Source organism: Calypte anna, chromosome 4A (genome assembly GCF_003957555.1).
Source record: "Calypte anna isolate BGI_N300 chromosome 4A, bCalAnn1_v1.p, whole genome shotgun sequence".
Taxonomy (NCBI): domain Eukaryota; kingdom Metazoa; phylum Chordata; class Aves; order Apodiformes; family Trochilidae; genus Calypte; species Calypte anna.
In genome coordinates, this window is record NC_044248.1 from 6,547,142 (window position 1) to 6,564,730 (window position 17,589).

The following is a 17,589-nucleotide window of genomic DNA, read 5'->3' on the forward strand; positions in this document are numbered from 1 at the left end:
CATACCTGAGAAAAACCTCCAGTAATTTACCCAGCCTGTGGATCAATAAAAAACTTGTAGGTTCAAAACCAACTGTTCACCTCCTAGAAGATTCAAGCCCTCTCAGAGTTTGTATGTACTGTGAAATATGCTCAGTGGGTGCACAGGGGCTGTGATCTCATTCCTCTCTAATCACAAAATTGTTATGATTGGAGAAGATCTAAGCTCACTGCATCCAATCCTCAAGATTCCCCTCCCCAAATAAAAAAAAAATACAATGAAACGAAATAAAATAAAAATCACCATGCCCACTAAAAGCATGTCCTGAAATGCCTCATCTACACAGTTTTTGTATACCTCAAGGGGTGCTGACTCCACCATCTCCCTGGGCAGCCTGTTCCAGCACCTAACTACTCTTTCAGTAATAAAATTCTTCCTACTATCTAGTCTAAATCTAACCCTGAATCTGGCCCAGGAAAATAAACCCCTAAGCCAACACCACCCATGGTCCTCCCTCCCCAGCACCCTACAGAGAGAGTGAGGACTTGACTGATCTGCAAGCTGAAGAGCTCCTGGAGAGTTCCTCGTGGAAAAATGGAAAGAAAATGCACAACAGTGAGACAACAGCTGCTGTTTCAGGGAAGACATCCCCTGCAAGGCAGCCAGCAAGACTGCCAATTAAAAAGAAAAATTAAAAAAAAATTATCTGTTAACTTATCAGAGGAATGTAAAGCTGCACATCATCCACAGGTGGGATATTCTAAAATGCAGGAGTGGTGGCAGTGGATGATCAGGGACTCTGTGTGAGGCAACCTCATTTTGGTAAGGCCACAGGTGACAGAAGATAAGGGTGAATCCCTCAGTAGTAGCACTAGACCTTAAACATTTGTAGAATAAGCATCCACGAAGAACAAAAGAGTTGCAAAGCCCACAAATCCTTTCAAACCTTGAGAGTTGGGAGAGCCCTGGGCAGATCCCTTCCCCTGCATGGGCACCACAGCCTTGATCCAAGATGTCTGAGACATCTTAAACACAAGGACCAAGAGATTCCTCTCCTTATCAAGCCCATGCCCGGGCAGCATCCCTGTTTCTCAGGGAGTTCCAGCAGCAAGGAGATACACACACAAGTGAGGCAGAACTGCACAAACCCCCCAAAATGTAATTCACATTATGTATTTATTTATGTATTTATGTATGTATTATGTATTTATTATGTATTTATTATTTCTTCATCAAAAGTAGTACTTCTTTCTTCTTGTTTATAGCTATGTACCTACAACCAGGTGTACCTATGTACCTAACACCAGTGCATAAAATACAGAATGCAATGAACATAATATAAATAATATAATAATATGAATAATATAATATAATAAATAATATAAAATACATAATGCAATGAACTGACTCTACCACTAGATGATGGCTCTACCACTAGATGATGTTAAGATGCCTTTTAACAAGCTGGAGAAGAACAGGGGTAAAATAACCCACTTGTTTACACATTTATTCAACCATTTAGCACCATGTGACACCACACCACAGAACAGCTCCTAAAGAGCAATTTCCACCAACTTTAAGCAGAATGTGATAGAACAGAAGAAAAAGGAACAGCTTCTGGGATCCTCAGTGACAGGAAGCTGCAGAGACCATCTTTGGGTGGGTGGTCAAACACTGCACCCACAGCCCTGAGCCCTTTGGCATCACCCTCCTGGATACTACTCTGAAACCAAGCAGGAGAACCCCCAACAACCTGCCCTGACTTCCAGGATGCAACCCAGAGGTTTATCTTGGTCTGGAAGAAGATTTCATCTGATCACCTTTAGAGGTCCCTTCTGATGTAAACTGTTCCAAAGTTATCCTACGATCATGATGACTTTTTATTAAAAAAATATTGAACAGAGGAGGAAACATGTAAGAAAGCTAAATTGTATTATTGACAGAATAATAAAACTGATAGATTTCCTAGTGCCAGGAATCAGGATAACATTTCAAAAGCACTAGCCCTTCATCTAAAAAAGAAGTTGAAAGTTTTTATCCATTCTTCTAGTTGAGTGTCTGTCTTCTAGTTGAGTGTCTGTCTTCATCAGAAATTAAAATGAAAATTAAACAAAACATTTAACACCATGTTTTACATACATCTACACACACTTAGGTATTTATGGACACCTGTATGGATATTTGAGAGCAACAGATTAAGCTTGAGGCTGAAAGGGATGCACTGAGACCATCCAGTCCAACCACTCCTGCTCGTGCTCCTTACGGCCATGTCCATATTTCTGTCCAGGTCCTTGAGTTTCTCCAAGAAAAACATCCAATACTTTAAGGAAAACAAAAAAAAAAACCCAACAAAAAAATAAAACAAACCCAAACAACAACCAACCAAAAAAACCAAAACCAACCGAAAAAGCACCCAGAACAAACACCCCCAAAGCTGCTCTGGTTACTCACTCAGAATGTTCCCAATTCACAGTTTTTATTTATACTCTTTCCATAATTTACAGCCTGACAGACAAAAAAACCAAAAAATAACCTGAATAAACTATGACAAATTGATGAAGAAAACAACACTTTCCACGTGTTTTTCAAATTTAGAGGCTCTAAAGCCTGTTCATCAGAAAACAAAACACCTTCAGGTTCATAATAAATAAGAAAGCTTGAAAACAGGTACAAAAATTTCTGACATGGATTAAGTTATAGTGAGAATGATAAAGGCTCACACACTGCAAAGCAGTCAGTATTACACAGCCCATTTTTAACATTAATTTTCCAGAAAGTGAGATTTCCTTGCTGAATAAAGATTTACTACTTATATTACTTTGTAATGATTTTTAGAAGTAAGGTGACTTTCCAAGGTGTTTCTTTCACCAGGCAGCACACAGTGACTGACTAGACATTGCCATGGATTTACTATTTCAATAGTCTGGATGAGACACATTGCCAGTTAATTCATTTCAAATGAAATCTGGAAGTCTTATATTGGTATGAAAAAATAAATAATAATTCTGCTTCTAACTGAATGTGAGATTAGCTGCAGGGCAAGCACAAATATTCCTTACTGGGTCTGAGCATCAAGAATCTCCCTGTTGGGATTTTTTCAGCAATCATGGGTACTATTGCAGCACTTTAGGGGTAAGCAGGGGAAGATTCTGTGCAGGTTCTGTGTAAACATCAAGTTTTCAGTCAGGATTCCACAGCTCACTGTAGCACAGTAAAGAAAGATTCACAATTAATTCAGTCTTTGATTCTGGTTTGCTTTTACGAAGCATCTTCCCTCCCCAGCTGGAGTATCTCCATCTCTGTTTGTACTGAAAGAAATTTTTATTTAAAATTGAACTAAGATAACTCCCCATGAATCTCTTCTGCATTACTGGTAGATCACCACCCTGAGGGTGATTTGTTTCCAATATAAAAGTGCTAGGAAGACACAATAAAAATTGGTGTCCTCTATTTTCAAATTAATGGGATTACTTCTGAAATCTTGGCTTGGCCAGCTGCACACATTGTTTCACAGGGCCAGTAATCCAAGGCTTTAGCAGAGAACACATTTTATCATTGGGGTTAAAGAGATTTACTTTGTGAGGCTCATTTACACAGCTAATTACATTACTGCTTTGTTCTGCCTCCTTCCTGCTCTCATGATACATGTGAAATGCCATCTGCCCTGCTAAATCTAACTAGCCAGATGAACTCTTAATTTGCCAGGGCACTTTGTGTTGAAATATTAAGCACTTCTGAGAAGCCCCAGTTAAGAAAATAGAATGAGGAACTCCTGAACTGTGTGTGTACTGTGTCCATACACCCAATATCCCATTACCCACATAAGAAAATGCACTAGGCTTGCTTCTTAGAGCTACCCTAGAGAAAGGGATAGCAAAAATAACAGAGGTTTAAAAATAAGCTGTCTGGTTATTAAATACCAAGATAAATTAGCTACAAATTCTTCTGAAAAGAGCACTTTACAAATTTAGGTGACAGGAAAACACTTGGGAGTAAAACCCATGGGAATGCTATGCTTCAGCTTCCATTGAGTCCATACAGTTACAGTGCAACTCCAGCATTAATCAAATTATGCCAGAAATTAATTTATCTTTTTATGTGTAATATAATATATTAGGCTTGTATTGTGAAAAGGACTTCAAGGGAATCCATAAGAACCATGACTGAAGCATTCATGTTGCACTGAATGGAGAGTTTTCAGACCAGGGAAGAATTATGTAGACAACATACATGATAAATTAATAACTGCTTTAATAGTACCTGATTCTAATGGTTATTTCATCCCATTCCCCTTCATCTGTAAATGGACCACTCACACACTTAGCATCTCTCCCAGTCAGCCTGATCACATTTAGTGCCATAAAAAAGTAATAATTAGTATGAAATTAACAAATTAAAAGTACTTCAAGATTGTGGGGTTTTCTCCTCTCTAATTATGACTAATGAATACCTCTTGCAAGTCTAAGAAAACCAGAAAAGCTGTAACAGACTTACATTAGAGATAAAAATCTTTCAAGCATCTTATCGCAAGTTCTGCACCAAGTTCACTTTATTGACATGTTAAAACACTTGCTTTGACTTGAGGAGGTCTTTGGCTTCTTCCCATAGCCAGAAAGTCTCCAGCTATACAATTCGGTTGAGTTCCCAATGAAGAGGTCTCCATCAGCAGAAATTCAGCATCCTCCTCTCTACTTCCACACAACTACCTGGCAGCTCAGCTCACTCCTCCAGTCCCTACCTTGGCCCTGGTCCCACTGCAGAGCAAGGCAGGAGCTCTGCTGTGTTGATGCCTGAAGGATCAAGAATCCACCATGAACTCTGGTGCAGAGACCACACAGTAAGAGACCCCTTTAGTGCACATAATCCATTCACTGAGACTGGAGTGTTCCTTTCCTTTCCTTTTTTCTTTCCCTTTTCCTTTCCTTTCCCCTATTTTCCCCCTTTCCTTGCCTTTTTCCTTTCCTTTTCCCTTCCCTTTTCCCTTTCCTTTCCCCTTTCCTTTTTACTTTCCTTTCCCCTTTCCTTTCCTTTCCCCTGTTCTTTCCTTTTTCCTGTCCTTTCCTTTTTCCTTTCCTTTTCCCTTTCCTTTTCCCTTTCCCTTCCTTTTCCTTTCCCTTCCTTTTCCTTTTTCCCTTCCTTTCCTTTTCCCTTTCCTTTTTCTTTTCCCTTTTCCTTCCCCTTTTCCCTTTCCTCTTTTTCCTTTCCTTTTCCCTTTCCCTTTCCTTTCCTTTTTCCTTTCCCTTCCTTTTCCTTTTTCCCTTCCTTTTCTTTTCCCTTTCCTTTTTCTTTTCCCTTTTCCTTCCCCTTTTCCCTTTTCTCTTTTTCCTTTCCTTTTTCCTTTTCTCTCCTTTTTTCTTTCCTTTTTCCTTTTTTTTCCTTTCTTCCCTCCCTCACTTCTGAAGCCCAAACACAAGACCCCCTACTTACACATCAGAAAAGATGAAAATTCTCTGTCCAATCACCTGTCTATTCACAAGGACCAAAGAAATAACATGCAAAAACCAACCTTAACCCATCAGCCCTGCCTTTAGCCAAGAGAAAAAGGCAGATAAGAAAGGACCCTTGTGCTGTACCTCACCACTGACATGGGAGATGGAGCCCAAGAACCTGTTCTTCTACACTACCTGGAAGAACCTGTTTTAACAGAGGCAAAAAATGACAAATAAGTACCAAACAGCTGAAGTATTTTAAACTTCTCATCTCATCTACTACAGCAATTTGCCTTTTCACCCTCTCCTCCCTTCAGTCTGCTGTTTCCTCTCATCCTCAGGATTGCTCCCCATTCCTGTTCTCCATCTCTCTTTAATTGCACGTTGATCAAAAGGAAAGCAAAATCCTTCTCCTACAGCTCACCTTGGCTCTGTCTCAAACTCCAGCAACACATTGTGACACAAACAAAACCACAGCAAATGAGAGACTTGTAAAGCACTTTTATTCATAGCTGAAAGGCCAGGCCACTGGACCACCTAGAAATGAGTCTTGGCTTGGACTGGATGGGCTGGGGGTCAATGTGGGGGGTGGCAGGGCTGGAATCTGAAGGAGGTGATGAAGAGATGAGCAGGTAGGAGCAGGACTGAAACTCTAGGAGTGCTCACAGCAGGGTGAGCATTACCTAGAGGACAGCTTGGAATAAGCACAGTGATGAAGATGAGGAACTGCAGAGCAGCAACAGATGAAGGAGAAGGCTGCAGGAAGCAAAACATAACACTGAGGAGATCATCTGTGCACCCTTTCTGACAAAAAGTACAACACAGCACAGAAGAAATGACATTATTATCTGATTCACTGCTGTAACAAACTTCACTCATGTATACAGAATGTTCCAAATTTCCTAAAAAAAATAATACGAATGAAACAATGGAGGTTTTATGAATTTAGCTTCCTCAAGGTTGTTAAGAGGCAGGAAGGCCAAATGGATAATTTAAATACTGCACAGAAAACTGTCACACCTTCCAGCTGCCCCAAACTTCACTTTATTCCCTTAAAGCAGTCACATTTTCTGCTTAAGCCCATTCTGCTTTCTATCAACATTAAAGAGCCTGGTCAGGGAAAGGTTTGAAAGAAAAATAAAAAAAAGAAATAGCCACAATATTCACTGTTACAGGACACCTAGAATGAAAGATTTCTCCTTTGAAAATAACCTTTGAAGGGACTTTGTAGTTGTTCTTTGCTACAAAGAAAGTTCTGTTCTTGCTGAGGTTTTGGAAAAAGAACATAAAGCGAGAAGCCTTTCGAAAAAAATCTTTGCTTAGGAGGCTGCAATAAATTTGCATATATCACACAGACACAAAGTTAAGCAGAAAGCTTTGAAGAAGCATTCCACTAGGAAACTGCATTCTGAAGGCAACAAAACTTCTGTAGCACACTCTTTGTGCCCCAGCAGCTATTTTTTGCTACTTACTTTGTTTGCAGCTACCTAAAGTTCTCCCTAGGCCACCATCTGGTAAGGATTTACAACAGATTATAGGCTAAGATTTAATTTGGTGCAGTGGATATGCTGCTCTGGTTCAGCACTCTGCAGAGACCCAGCAACTTCTTGGTAGTGTGGTTAGTGCAGAGATACTGATTTCTATCTTGGATCAAAGCAAGAAGCATTTAGAGTGTAGGAACAAGCCAGAATATTAAATTGCATTAATTGAGATATTGGGACATCAGAACACAGATACCTGGGAATGACACTGGAGCCCTGCTGGGACCAGCTTCTAATCAGCTCAGTGATGGGCATTCTGACAGCTTCCCTGGGATCCCTCAAAATCCCCTCTTTGTTTTCCCATTTCTGCAAGGATCACAGTTTTCCATGTTGGATAAATGGGGCATGCATATTGGTTCCAAGTACTGCAGAGATCAGAGCTTTACTGAAAAATCAAAGCAAAAGTTCTGGTTGCTACTCTGAAGAAAATTTGGTTTTGTTCTTTACAGGTACACCCAGGTATCTTTCTGCTGAGTTAAACACCCAAAGCAACACTTAGTAGTAAGAGCATTCACACTCACAACTCTAATCACTGCTCACAGTTCCCAAAAATAAAATAATTTGCTATATTTTCAGAGAAAAGAAAGATATTGACTATGTTATGACGCAAGACAAATCGTGATTTAATCACAACTGGTTTTAGATGAGAAGAAATGTCTCTGCATATTGCAAAAAAGATTCAAAGCCAGTTTGTGGGGTTTTTTGTAACTGGTAAGCTTACACTAAGATGTACATATATCCTAATACCAATATATGTATCTACATACTGATTAGGAAACTTAAACTACCATAGCTTCATTCATGGCAGCTGGTTTCTATTCTAACAAGATGGTAACTTGAAGAAGTATACTCAAAATCTCTAATACCAATATGGGAAGATTTTAATATTGCTAAAAGAAATGTTAAAAGAATGTTTGAAAACCCACTCAAATTAATACTTGTACATTTACTTTTGAATAGCACATATTCACTGAGGAAAAGTATCATTTTTGTTAAGATCTAAATGTTACAAAAAGCATTGTGAGAAGCACCAAATACTGAGAGGAAGAAAAAAAATACAGTTCTCATAATTAAACACTGAACATGAGGATTGCAGAAAGAAGATTTGCTACTAATGTCTATCAAATTCTTGGTACTTTGGCTGACACCATTCAAGAAAAAGTCATCAATGAGCAAGACCTAGGAGTCTGTTGTTCTGTAAACAACATTATAAGTAAATTGTCAGACAAAGAATGAGAGGGCTAGGCTAATGTTACCTAATTATGATGGTCAAAAACAAAGAAAAGAGAAAGTCAAATCACTGGTTTTCCACTAACAGACAGGATCTGTACAGAAGCTTCTTTGATTAACTCAAAGTGTTTCATAGCAGCCAAGATAGGGATGGGATTGAAAGGTCCCTTAGAGGCTTGTGAAAATGTTATTTCAGTAAGGTCAGTGACATCTCCCCTCTTCCTTCCAGTCAGTTCCATGAACTCCAAGTTAGAGAACGAGGGATGAATAAACTTGGAAAAGTCAAATGGGGGATGGACAGATGAGTAGCTGCCATTCTTAAGCCAGAAAAATCATGGAGCCTCAGAAAAGTGCCCTGAAAAACCCCAAGATATTTGTAGCCACAGATAAGCTTCCAAGAGGTTCACAGATGATACGTGGTATCAGAGAATATGGCTGATCTAAAACTTACTCCATCCTGCTTCTCACCCTACAACATGCTGTGGGTATCTCAAATCTGGAGATAAATAAATTTCCCCAATAAATTTCATGCTTTTAGTGATTCAGATTTCCTGACTTGTTGTGTCCCTCCCTCTGTAGACAAACCAAACCCAAACTGCCTTCTTCACATGGTGCTCCCTGTGACTGTGCACTGGTATCTGAAGGGCAAAACTTAGGATCTGATGAGCCATGCATGAGCCAGCAGTGTGCCCAGGTGGCCAAGAAGGCCAATGGCATCCTGGCCTGGATCCGGAACAGCGTGGCCAGCAGGTCCAGGGAAGGGATTCTGCCCCTGTACTCAGCCCTGGTGAGGCCACAGCTTGAGTCCTGTGTCCAGTTCTGGGCCCCTCAGCTCAGGAAGGAGATTGAGGTCCTGGAGCAGGTCCAAAGGAGGGCAACCAGGCTGGTGAAGGGACTCGAGCACAGACCCTATGAGGAGAGGCTGAGGGAGCTGGGGCTGTTCAGCCTGGAGAAGAGGAGGCTCAGAGGAGACCTCGTCACTCTCTACAACTCCCTGAAAGGAGGTTGGAGCCAGGGGGGGTTGGGCTCTTTTGCCAGATGACTTCCAACAACAAGACAAGAGGGCAGGGTCTTAAGTTGTGCCAGGGGAAGTTTAGGTTGGAGATTAGAAAGAATTTCTTTACGGAGAGAGTGATCAGCCATTGGAATGGACTGCCTAGGGAAGTAGTGGATTCTCCGTCCCTGGAGATATTTCAAAAGAGACTGGATGTGGCACTCAGTGCCATGGTCTAGCAACCGCAATGGTGGTTCAAGAGTTGGACTCGATGATCTCTGAGGTCCCTTCCAACCCAGCCAATTCTATGATTCTATGATGATTCTATGACCAAGTTGCTTATCTCTGCTAGAAGATACTACATTGGACAGTCAATCTTGGAGAAGTTAGGAAAAATGAGTGCACACAGAGCTGACCATAAGGTTTACTATAATTGGAGGCACACAGACACCATGCTACATCCAACACACCTGAATAATTTCCCTACCTGCAATACTCACACCACATGGAGTAGCTCTAATATCTAGATACATGCATCTTTAGGACATGGTACTTCTGCTTTTTTTTCTTTAAAAAATATACAAACCCTGACAATGAAGCTCCTGTACCTAGAATGATAAACCACAAGGCCAATTTCTGTCACAATATAACCCTGTACCCCTCCTTTCCTTGTAGTTGGCACCCCTGGATTTATTTAGCTGCACCCAGAACTCACCCCCTGCGCTTTAGGAATGCTGCTCGTCAGCTCTTTGGTTACGCCTTGTGTTCATTAATGTCCATTCACAAACAAAACAGGGTCAGGACAATTTTAAACACTGGCCTGGCATTGCCCATGCTACAACTATGAGCAGGTTTCCTGACCCAGCTCAGTACTTCACCCAGAAAATGACCAACCCATATATCAAAAAGTGTTGCCAAGAGAGAGATAGGACATACTTGACTAATTTGGAAGGGGTGGGAAGCAGTTTAGGTCTGAGAAATAGTTCGAACTGAGTCTCAACACCACAAAAACCTTTTTCATTTCATTTATTCTTCTAATCTAAGAGACAGCACTGCTTGAGGTGCCCTCCAGACTGTTCCCACAGCTGCAATGCCCTTTCATAGAATCATAGAATTGGCTGGGCTGGAAGGGACCTCAGAGATCACCAAGTCCAACCCTTGATCCACTCCAGCTGCAGTTCCCAGCCCATGGCACTGAGTGCCACATCCAGTCTCTTTTGAAATATCTCCAGGGATGGAGAATCCACTACTTCCCTGGGCAGCCCATTCCAATGCCTGATCACCCTCCCCCTAAAGAAATTCTTTCTAATCTCCAACCTAAACCTCCCCTGGCACAACTTGAGACCCTGCCCTCTTGTCTTGCTGAGAGTTGCCTGGGAAAAGAGCCCAACGCCCCCCTGGCTCCAACCTCCTTTCAGGGAGTTGGAGAGAGTGATGAGGTCTCCCCTGAGCCTCCTCTTCTCCAGCCTGAACACCCCCAGCTCCCTCAGCCTCTCGTCATAGGATCTGTGCTCGAGTCTCTTCACCAGCCTGGTTGCCCTCCTTTGGACCTGCTCCAGGACCTCGATATTCTTCCTGAGCTGAGGGGCCCAGAACTGGACACAGGACTCAAGGTGTGGCCTGACCAGGGCTGAGCACAGGGGCAGAATCACTTTCTGAACAACCTCCTTCCAGAAAGTCATCCAACTCCCTCAAACCCCACTTAATGTTCATTTTCATTACTTTCTCCCTTCTGTCCTAACAGTGCTGAAACTGGGAAGCTGGGTTGTCATTTTCCAATTCCAACTGGAATTCCAATTCCAATTTTTTTCTCCTAGGCACAGCTGGCAGGGAGTATTAAACCAGATCAGGGCAAGCACTGAGAATATTCTGTAGAGAAAGGATTCCAGATGTGTGCATAGTGCACGACTTCCTAATTTCAGCCATGCTACCCTGATTAAAAATGACTTGCACACTTTCCACTTAACACCTGTCTGTAAAAGAGAAGCCTTGTTTATGCAATCCAGAAAAATTGGGCAGGAAGACATCAGAGAAGTGTTCATGTCTGTCACTGGGGTTTTGCTGCAGTAGCCTCTAGGAGATAATCTGGATGAGCCTCCCCTCCCTAAAACCTCACCCCTCCCTCTCTACTAAAAAAGCCCTTTTCATAAGTAATCTGTTGCGACAGTCTGGAGTTTGGGATAGTTCAGGGGGAAAGGAATTACTCTTCTGATGTCTAAGAACATTTAAAAAAAACAACCAAAACAACAAAACAGCCTTAAATCTGCTTCAGAAATGTTCTCAGTGTTCCTTATTAACACGGGCATGTCAGCAAGTAGAGCATCTCAACTTCCCAGCATGAAATGAGCAATGATTTTTTAAGCACCATCTCCTTAAATGTATACAAGTGGGCAGAGAATTTAGGCAAACTCATCTCCTATCTCCTTCCTACTCCATCTTCCCCAGTATTTCTGATGTTAAACAAATCTCCTTCACTGTACACATTGAACTGCCAAGTAAAGGAGTGCTGGAAGTCTCCTTTCCCCAGTTCCACCCAGATGACACCACCACTAACATGCTACATAAAATCACTGTCACTGAAACTTGCATTTTTTTATATACATACATTTCAGCTACTCCTTTAAATCTACAGCACAGCTTAGCCACAGTGCTGGAAAAAAACCTCAGTGGTGAGGAGAGTGCCAGCTGATTAAAATTGTCATGTCCCACTGCAGCTTTGCCCATCTAACAGCTGATTTCCTAATATTCAGGTCTTGCTCTTCCTCAATTCTTGCACCAACACTTGTCACTGTGCTCCCAACCCAACTCCAGGATGTAAACTTGAAGAAAACCAACCCAGATAACACCAGCAGTTGTCAAACACCAGCTCAGAAGAGCACTCTAACCACATCAGGGCAGTTTGACTCCCACACTACAACTGAGACCACACAACTGCAAAAAGGACACTGTTCTTTACATTTATATGTATATACATTTATAGGTAACAGCTCATAATTGCTTGGGGTAACTGGGCAGTACCTTATGTTGCTGATCTGCAGCATCTGCACATAAATCAGAGGCAGAGGTGTTGCAGATATACCCAATGCTCCCAGGAAAAGTCCCAAGTTGAAAACCAGAAGTGCATTTACCCACTACAACATCTCTGAGCTCAGCTCAGCTGCTGCAATATCAAGATGTATGGATTTTTCATCTTGGGGAGCTGTGAAAGATTTATTACTACCAGGAAGCAAAACTGAAGTAGGAACAGGCAACCTAGCCATAAATAGGTACAAAAAGGCAAAGAAGTTTGTTCTACAGAGCAAAAAAAAAAGAAAAAAAACCAACCTGACTTAGTGAGGCTTTCAGTGAGAGGGTGATAAAGTGTTTTGATTAGTTGCTTTGGAACATCACATCCCACACAGCCAGTATTTTTTTTTTAAATCAATATCCTAAGAGTTCAAACCTACCTATAAAACCAGGGGTTTGCATATGCATTTTCTATTACAGCTACACTAGGTAGAAATACACTGTTCTCACATCAGGTTAACAAGAAAACATTGTATAAAATGCAGTTTTTATTGCTGAATGATGAAATTGCTGAATACTCTCAGGTGAGACATTAATTGCAGAGATGGGGAACACAAAACTGATCTGCTGAACTCCACAATTTCCAGCTGCTTTACAAGCTGACCAGGTAAGGAGAAAGGAAGACCAAAGGAAGACCAAAGGGGACCAGAGATGTGACTTTGCATTCAAATAATCTCTGCTCCTCTGTCTCATGTTCAAACTGTTCAAGTGAGACTCCACAGAGAGCAGAAATTGAAAGGTACACTCCAGGTCTAAAAACCAGTTTGTTCCTCACAGGCAACCAGTATGTTTCACTCTTCATAGTATATTTGCCCAGGAAATAACTGCATTCAACAGTTGATTTTAATGTTAAAGTTTTATGCCTGCTTCAGCTGCACAGGGTTGATCCAGAATAAAAAGCATAAGCTGAAACAAAGCGACTGTAACTCCATGTAGGTAGCACAGTGGTCCTGCACTATGTTCCAGCAGAGTAAGGTAAACAGGACTGCAAGTTCTTGCCTTGTTTCACCTAAAAATAGGAGCAGGAGCTCTAATCCCAGTTTGGTTCCTTTGTAAACTTCCTATTTTCATTACAAGAGCAAGCTGGGAAGCCAACAATTTGCTGTGCACATTCTGCTGGCAAGTGGAATCTCAGATTGATGTCATCTTTCTGCAACAACTGGTTTCCATGGCAACAGAGACAAAGCCATCCTAAGATACTCCTAGGAGCCAAAGGACCACACTGGCCATGCCTTCACTGCCCCAAGTTGACATCTGAAGGTCACACAACACAACAGGTGACATGCACCAGGTGACAACCATGAAGCTACTAAACTATATTAATAAACACTTAGGTTCATTGTAGCGGGAGGATCCATTCTTGCTCCTGAAGCTCGACAAGCTGCTGGCCTCTTCCAGGACTCCAGCCACCACACAGCGCTTCCAAGGTTGAAGTGTAGCGGGAAGAGCCTTTCTTGCTCCAGAGGCTCGACGAGCTGCTGGCCTCTCCATGCCTCACACAAGAGTGAGCTGAGGTCTGCTCTGTGGGTGTGTGTCCCACCTTTATTGGCCCCCTGGTCTTGCTCATGCCCAATAGGGGCCTGTCCTAATCAGGCACAGGTGGACTCACACCCACTCACTGGCAATTCGAGGCACCTGGTTCATTTCTCTACAGTTCATGATAAATTCTAAGAGAAAAATGGGCAATTTGTTTTGGTAGATGTCCTCTTACCTGAGTGAAAAAAGCAACTGGTAATTTTTCTGTTATTGTCTATTGCTTCTAAGTGTAAAGCACAATTATGTTCTATCCTGAAGTGCCCTCAACCAAAGGAGCAGCAGCACCATTACATTAATTTTACAAATGGAGAAATCAAGGCACAGCAAGATTCAAGTGACCTACTGAGCCTCAGGAAGCAAACCCAGTGACCAAGCAAAGTCTTTTCCACTCCAGAGTACCATTAACCAGATCAGAGGTTGCTTCCCTGCATAACAGTTAATGGGAGTAAATGCACTCCCATTTACACCAGTACATCATCTAGTGAGGATGAAAGTATTCAACTGGTGGAGCTGAAAGCAGACTCTATTCACACTCACTGAAGCACTGCAATCAGATATCCCAGTTCACTTGCCATATCCAAAGACCATACTGCTGGTCTTGAAAGATACAGCAATTTAGAAAACACCCACAAACAAACAAACAAAATACTTCAGGAGTTACAGTGCCTTCTCCTGGTCCTGTTACTGTGTTTTATTCAAATACTATATTAAATCTCACTAATACATTACCTACTAAATCTAAACTTAGATTAAGGTGTATGTCCAAATTGTATGCCACTAACAAATTTAGGAGTAAATAATTACTCACTCAAGATTTAACTAAAACTAAAACAAAAAACAACTTACAAACCATTTATTGACTATTTTTTTTCTTTAAATAAATAAATTAAATGACCCCTTTCAAGTTTTAAGTAACCTACAAGAATATTCAAATAAATGTTAAGGCTTAGCAGCATGAAATCACTTGCAGAAAAACTTCCCAAAGCCTAAGGTGTACTTCACATTTTGCTTCACCATGCTAAAAGGTTTTCTTCCTAAAAGGCATACTTGAGACTGAAGGAATACCAAAGTTATATATATTGCAACTTGCTCAGCTCCATCAAGGGCATCCCTGCAAACCCAAAAATGACTTTCAAAGGCAGAAACATTTACATGCAATTAGAGAATCATGTCACTCTTTTTCCTCCCAGCTTACTCCTAGCAGTAGATTGGAAAAACAAATACCAAGAACAAAAAAAACTGAAGTCCACTAAGATCAAAGGTCTAGAACTGCTGCACAGGAATCACTCTTCTCCTGTATGTTCTGTTTCTATGCAATACACTGGGGCATCATCTTGGAGCTAATTCTTCTGAAGCCTCTGCTTAATCAGAATGATGAAGTTTTGAGTCAGAACCATCAGAGGACTTGCCTTCTGTGCCCATCTGTGATTCTGTTTATTTTCACCTCTGAATCAGATTTAACTCTATTTCAAGTTGGCAGTTTAAAAAAAAAAAAAAGAAAAAAACCTAAACAAACCAACCAAATATATAACTACACCATTAATACACTGAATGTGAAAATAGAACAACATATGGCAAAAGAGATTATGGGGATTAACCAATTAAATGGTATGACTCAAACAACACAACCCATCAAATCTGTGTTTTGCAGTGAGGGATGTTGGGGGTATGGGAAAAGGTCTTTACCTAATGCAAACACTGAAAGCCAAACTTCTAAAAATAGCTGATTTGGCAAAAAGCATCTGTGAGGAAGGAAGGAGAGGTATGAGATGATCAGAGTCTACAAGCTGAGAGCAGGTGATTTCCTTCTGGATGTCTCTTTTCTCTTTAATGCTGGATTACACAAGACATGCAGAACTTACTGGAAGCAATCCCACAGGACTATAATCATCATCATAAATTCTGTACTCAGTAATTATTTACATGCTTAGGACACATAATAATAAATTGGACATGAGGTTAAAAAGCAGATTCCTGTTGATATAAAAACAAATAAGCATCTCACTGAAATGAAGTTTCCGTAATTTTAAGAGAACAAAATACTCAAGCAGGGCTTTAGGCAGAATGAAGGCAAATGACAATCCTAAAATAGAAGTTCTCACAGAGAGGCAAACATCTGCATGGGTAAAGGGAGGAAAGGCCAAAAAAAAGGTGACACTCCTGTCAACTTCATGCACTTGCCTTCATTACACCTTGTGTGAGGACCTGTCAGAAGACAGAACCTGCAGGTAACAGCCCAGGTTTTGGGTATTTTTCTTCTCTCCAGGTTAACACCTGGGACTCCAGGCACCTCTCTAAATAGAATCCATTCACTCAGGTGTTCATCTGAACTCATTCTTTCACAGCTATTGAATAAATGCCAAAAATCCCAGCAAGTCATAGTTCACAGGTATCATAAAGACATGCAATCAAATAATTTATATGAGATTTTAAATTATTAAAGGTTTTTTATATTAAAACTGACAGATGTATCACAAAGCAATACAAGCTTTTTATACACAGCTAAAGATAAACCTCTACAAGGAAACAAAACCAAACCAAAGCTGTTCCTATATATTATTAAAAACTTCACCTCAATATGATTTTAAATGCCAGTACTACTAAAAAAAAAATTAGTATTTTATTTTAAGATAAAATAAACAAATCAAACAAAACAAATATTGGAAAATTGAACTACACCATCCACAAACACACAGAATTCCCCAAAGCACCTTTTAATCAACACAACCTCAATAAGCACATACTTCTCTGATGTCTTTTTCTTTAGAAGAGACAATTTGGTAGGAAAGGAATGGAAAAAAAATCTCAGCAATACAAATGCAGTTTCAAGTCTTAACGTCATCTCACAAAGGAACAAGCTAGATGGGGCTCTGTAATGGAACTGCCCTTATATAAAACTCACCTGTGGATGCACAGATGTGGAAATGCATGAAATTTACTTCACTTGCTAAGTTTCCATTTCCTAAGCTAAATCTCATAATATTACAACCACCTGGGTGTTTATCATAATATGTAATCTCAGAGCTGTCTCTCAGGGATTTGGTATTAAATACAAAGCAGTTGATGGTTTATGCCTAACCCATGCTTCTAAGCACAGCCTCAAATGCAGTGACAGCTGTGAAAATTGTGAAATTTCACCAACATTTCATTTTCATTGACAACCCCATACACACACCATGCTTAGCAGAAAAGTGTTAGTTGATATAAAACTATAGATTTCCAGGCTAGAACACAAGCTACTAACAAATCCCTTCACATCATTAAGTTCCAGATGATGATTTTAGCACCTACAATGGATCAATGCATCAGTCCCAAGTCTCTATTTAAAAAAAAAAAAGACATTTATCTACTTACCTTGTGGAAAAGAATTTGGCTGCACTAAGTAGAGGAATGCATGTACTGTTTTAAACAAAATTCCTATTGGCCCAGGTTCATGGTATGCACCTGTATCATACGTCTTGGATGGTACAAATCCAAAATCCAAAGTCCCAGGAGGCAGTTTGTATAAAGGCTGTACCTCTGAAACAGTACTTCCACAAAACAGCAGGAGCAGCAACCAGAGTTCCACAGCCATGGCTAGCAGTATTCATAAAACTGGAGGTAGAGAGATTTTTTTTTCCACCAAGTCTAGGAATCTTCAACACATTCACTTGGGGGTTAGGTTTCTAGCCAGGAAACACTGGTGTGCCCTCACACCTTTTATTCTTCAGGTATTCTTGCTCTGGAGTGGTACAGAAGCCTCTTCTGGGAAGGACTCAGGGCATCACCTCTGGCAAAAACAAAACAGAGCTCATCTGGGTGTGTGCAAGAAAAC

The 17,589-nt window shown here is 40.8% G+C and overlaps 1 protein-coding gene across 4 annotated transcripts in view; it reads right to left on the bottom strand.

The window, feature by feature from the left end:
* The window catches only part of PROM1 (prominin 1), a 57,189-nt gene extending 39,840 nt beyond the window's left edge, over window positions 1–17,349 (bottom strand). For all 4 annotated transcript variants that reach the window (XM_030449885.1, XM_030449882.1, XM_030449884.1 and 1 more), the window contains exon 1: window positions 17,130–17,349. In XM_030449885.1, coding sequence (XP_030305745.1) covers window positions 17,130–17,349 — 220 coding nt within the window. The remainder of the gene's footprint in view (window positions 1–17,129) is intronic.
* Between the last annotated feature and the right edge of the window lie 240 nt (window positions 17,350–17,589).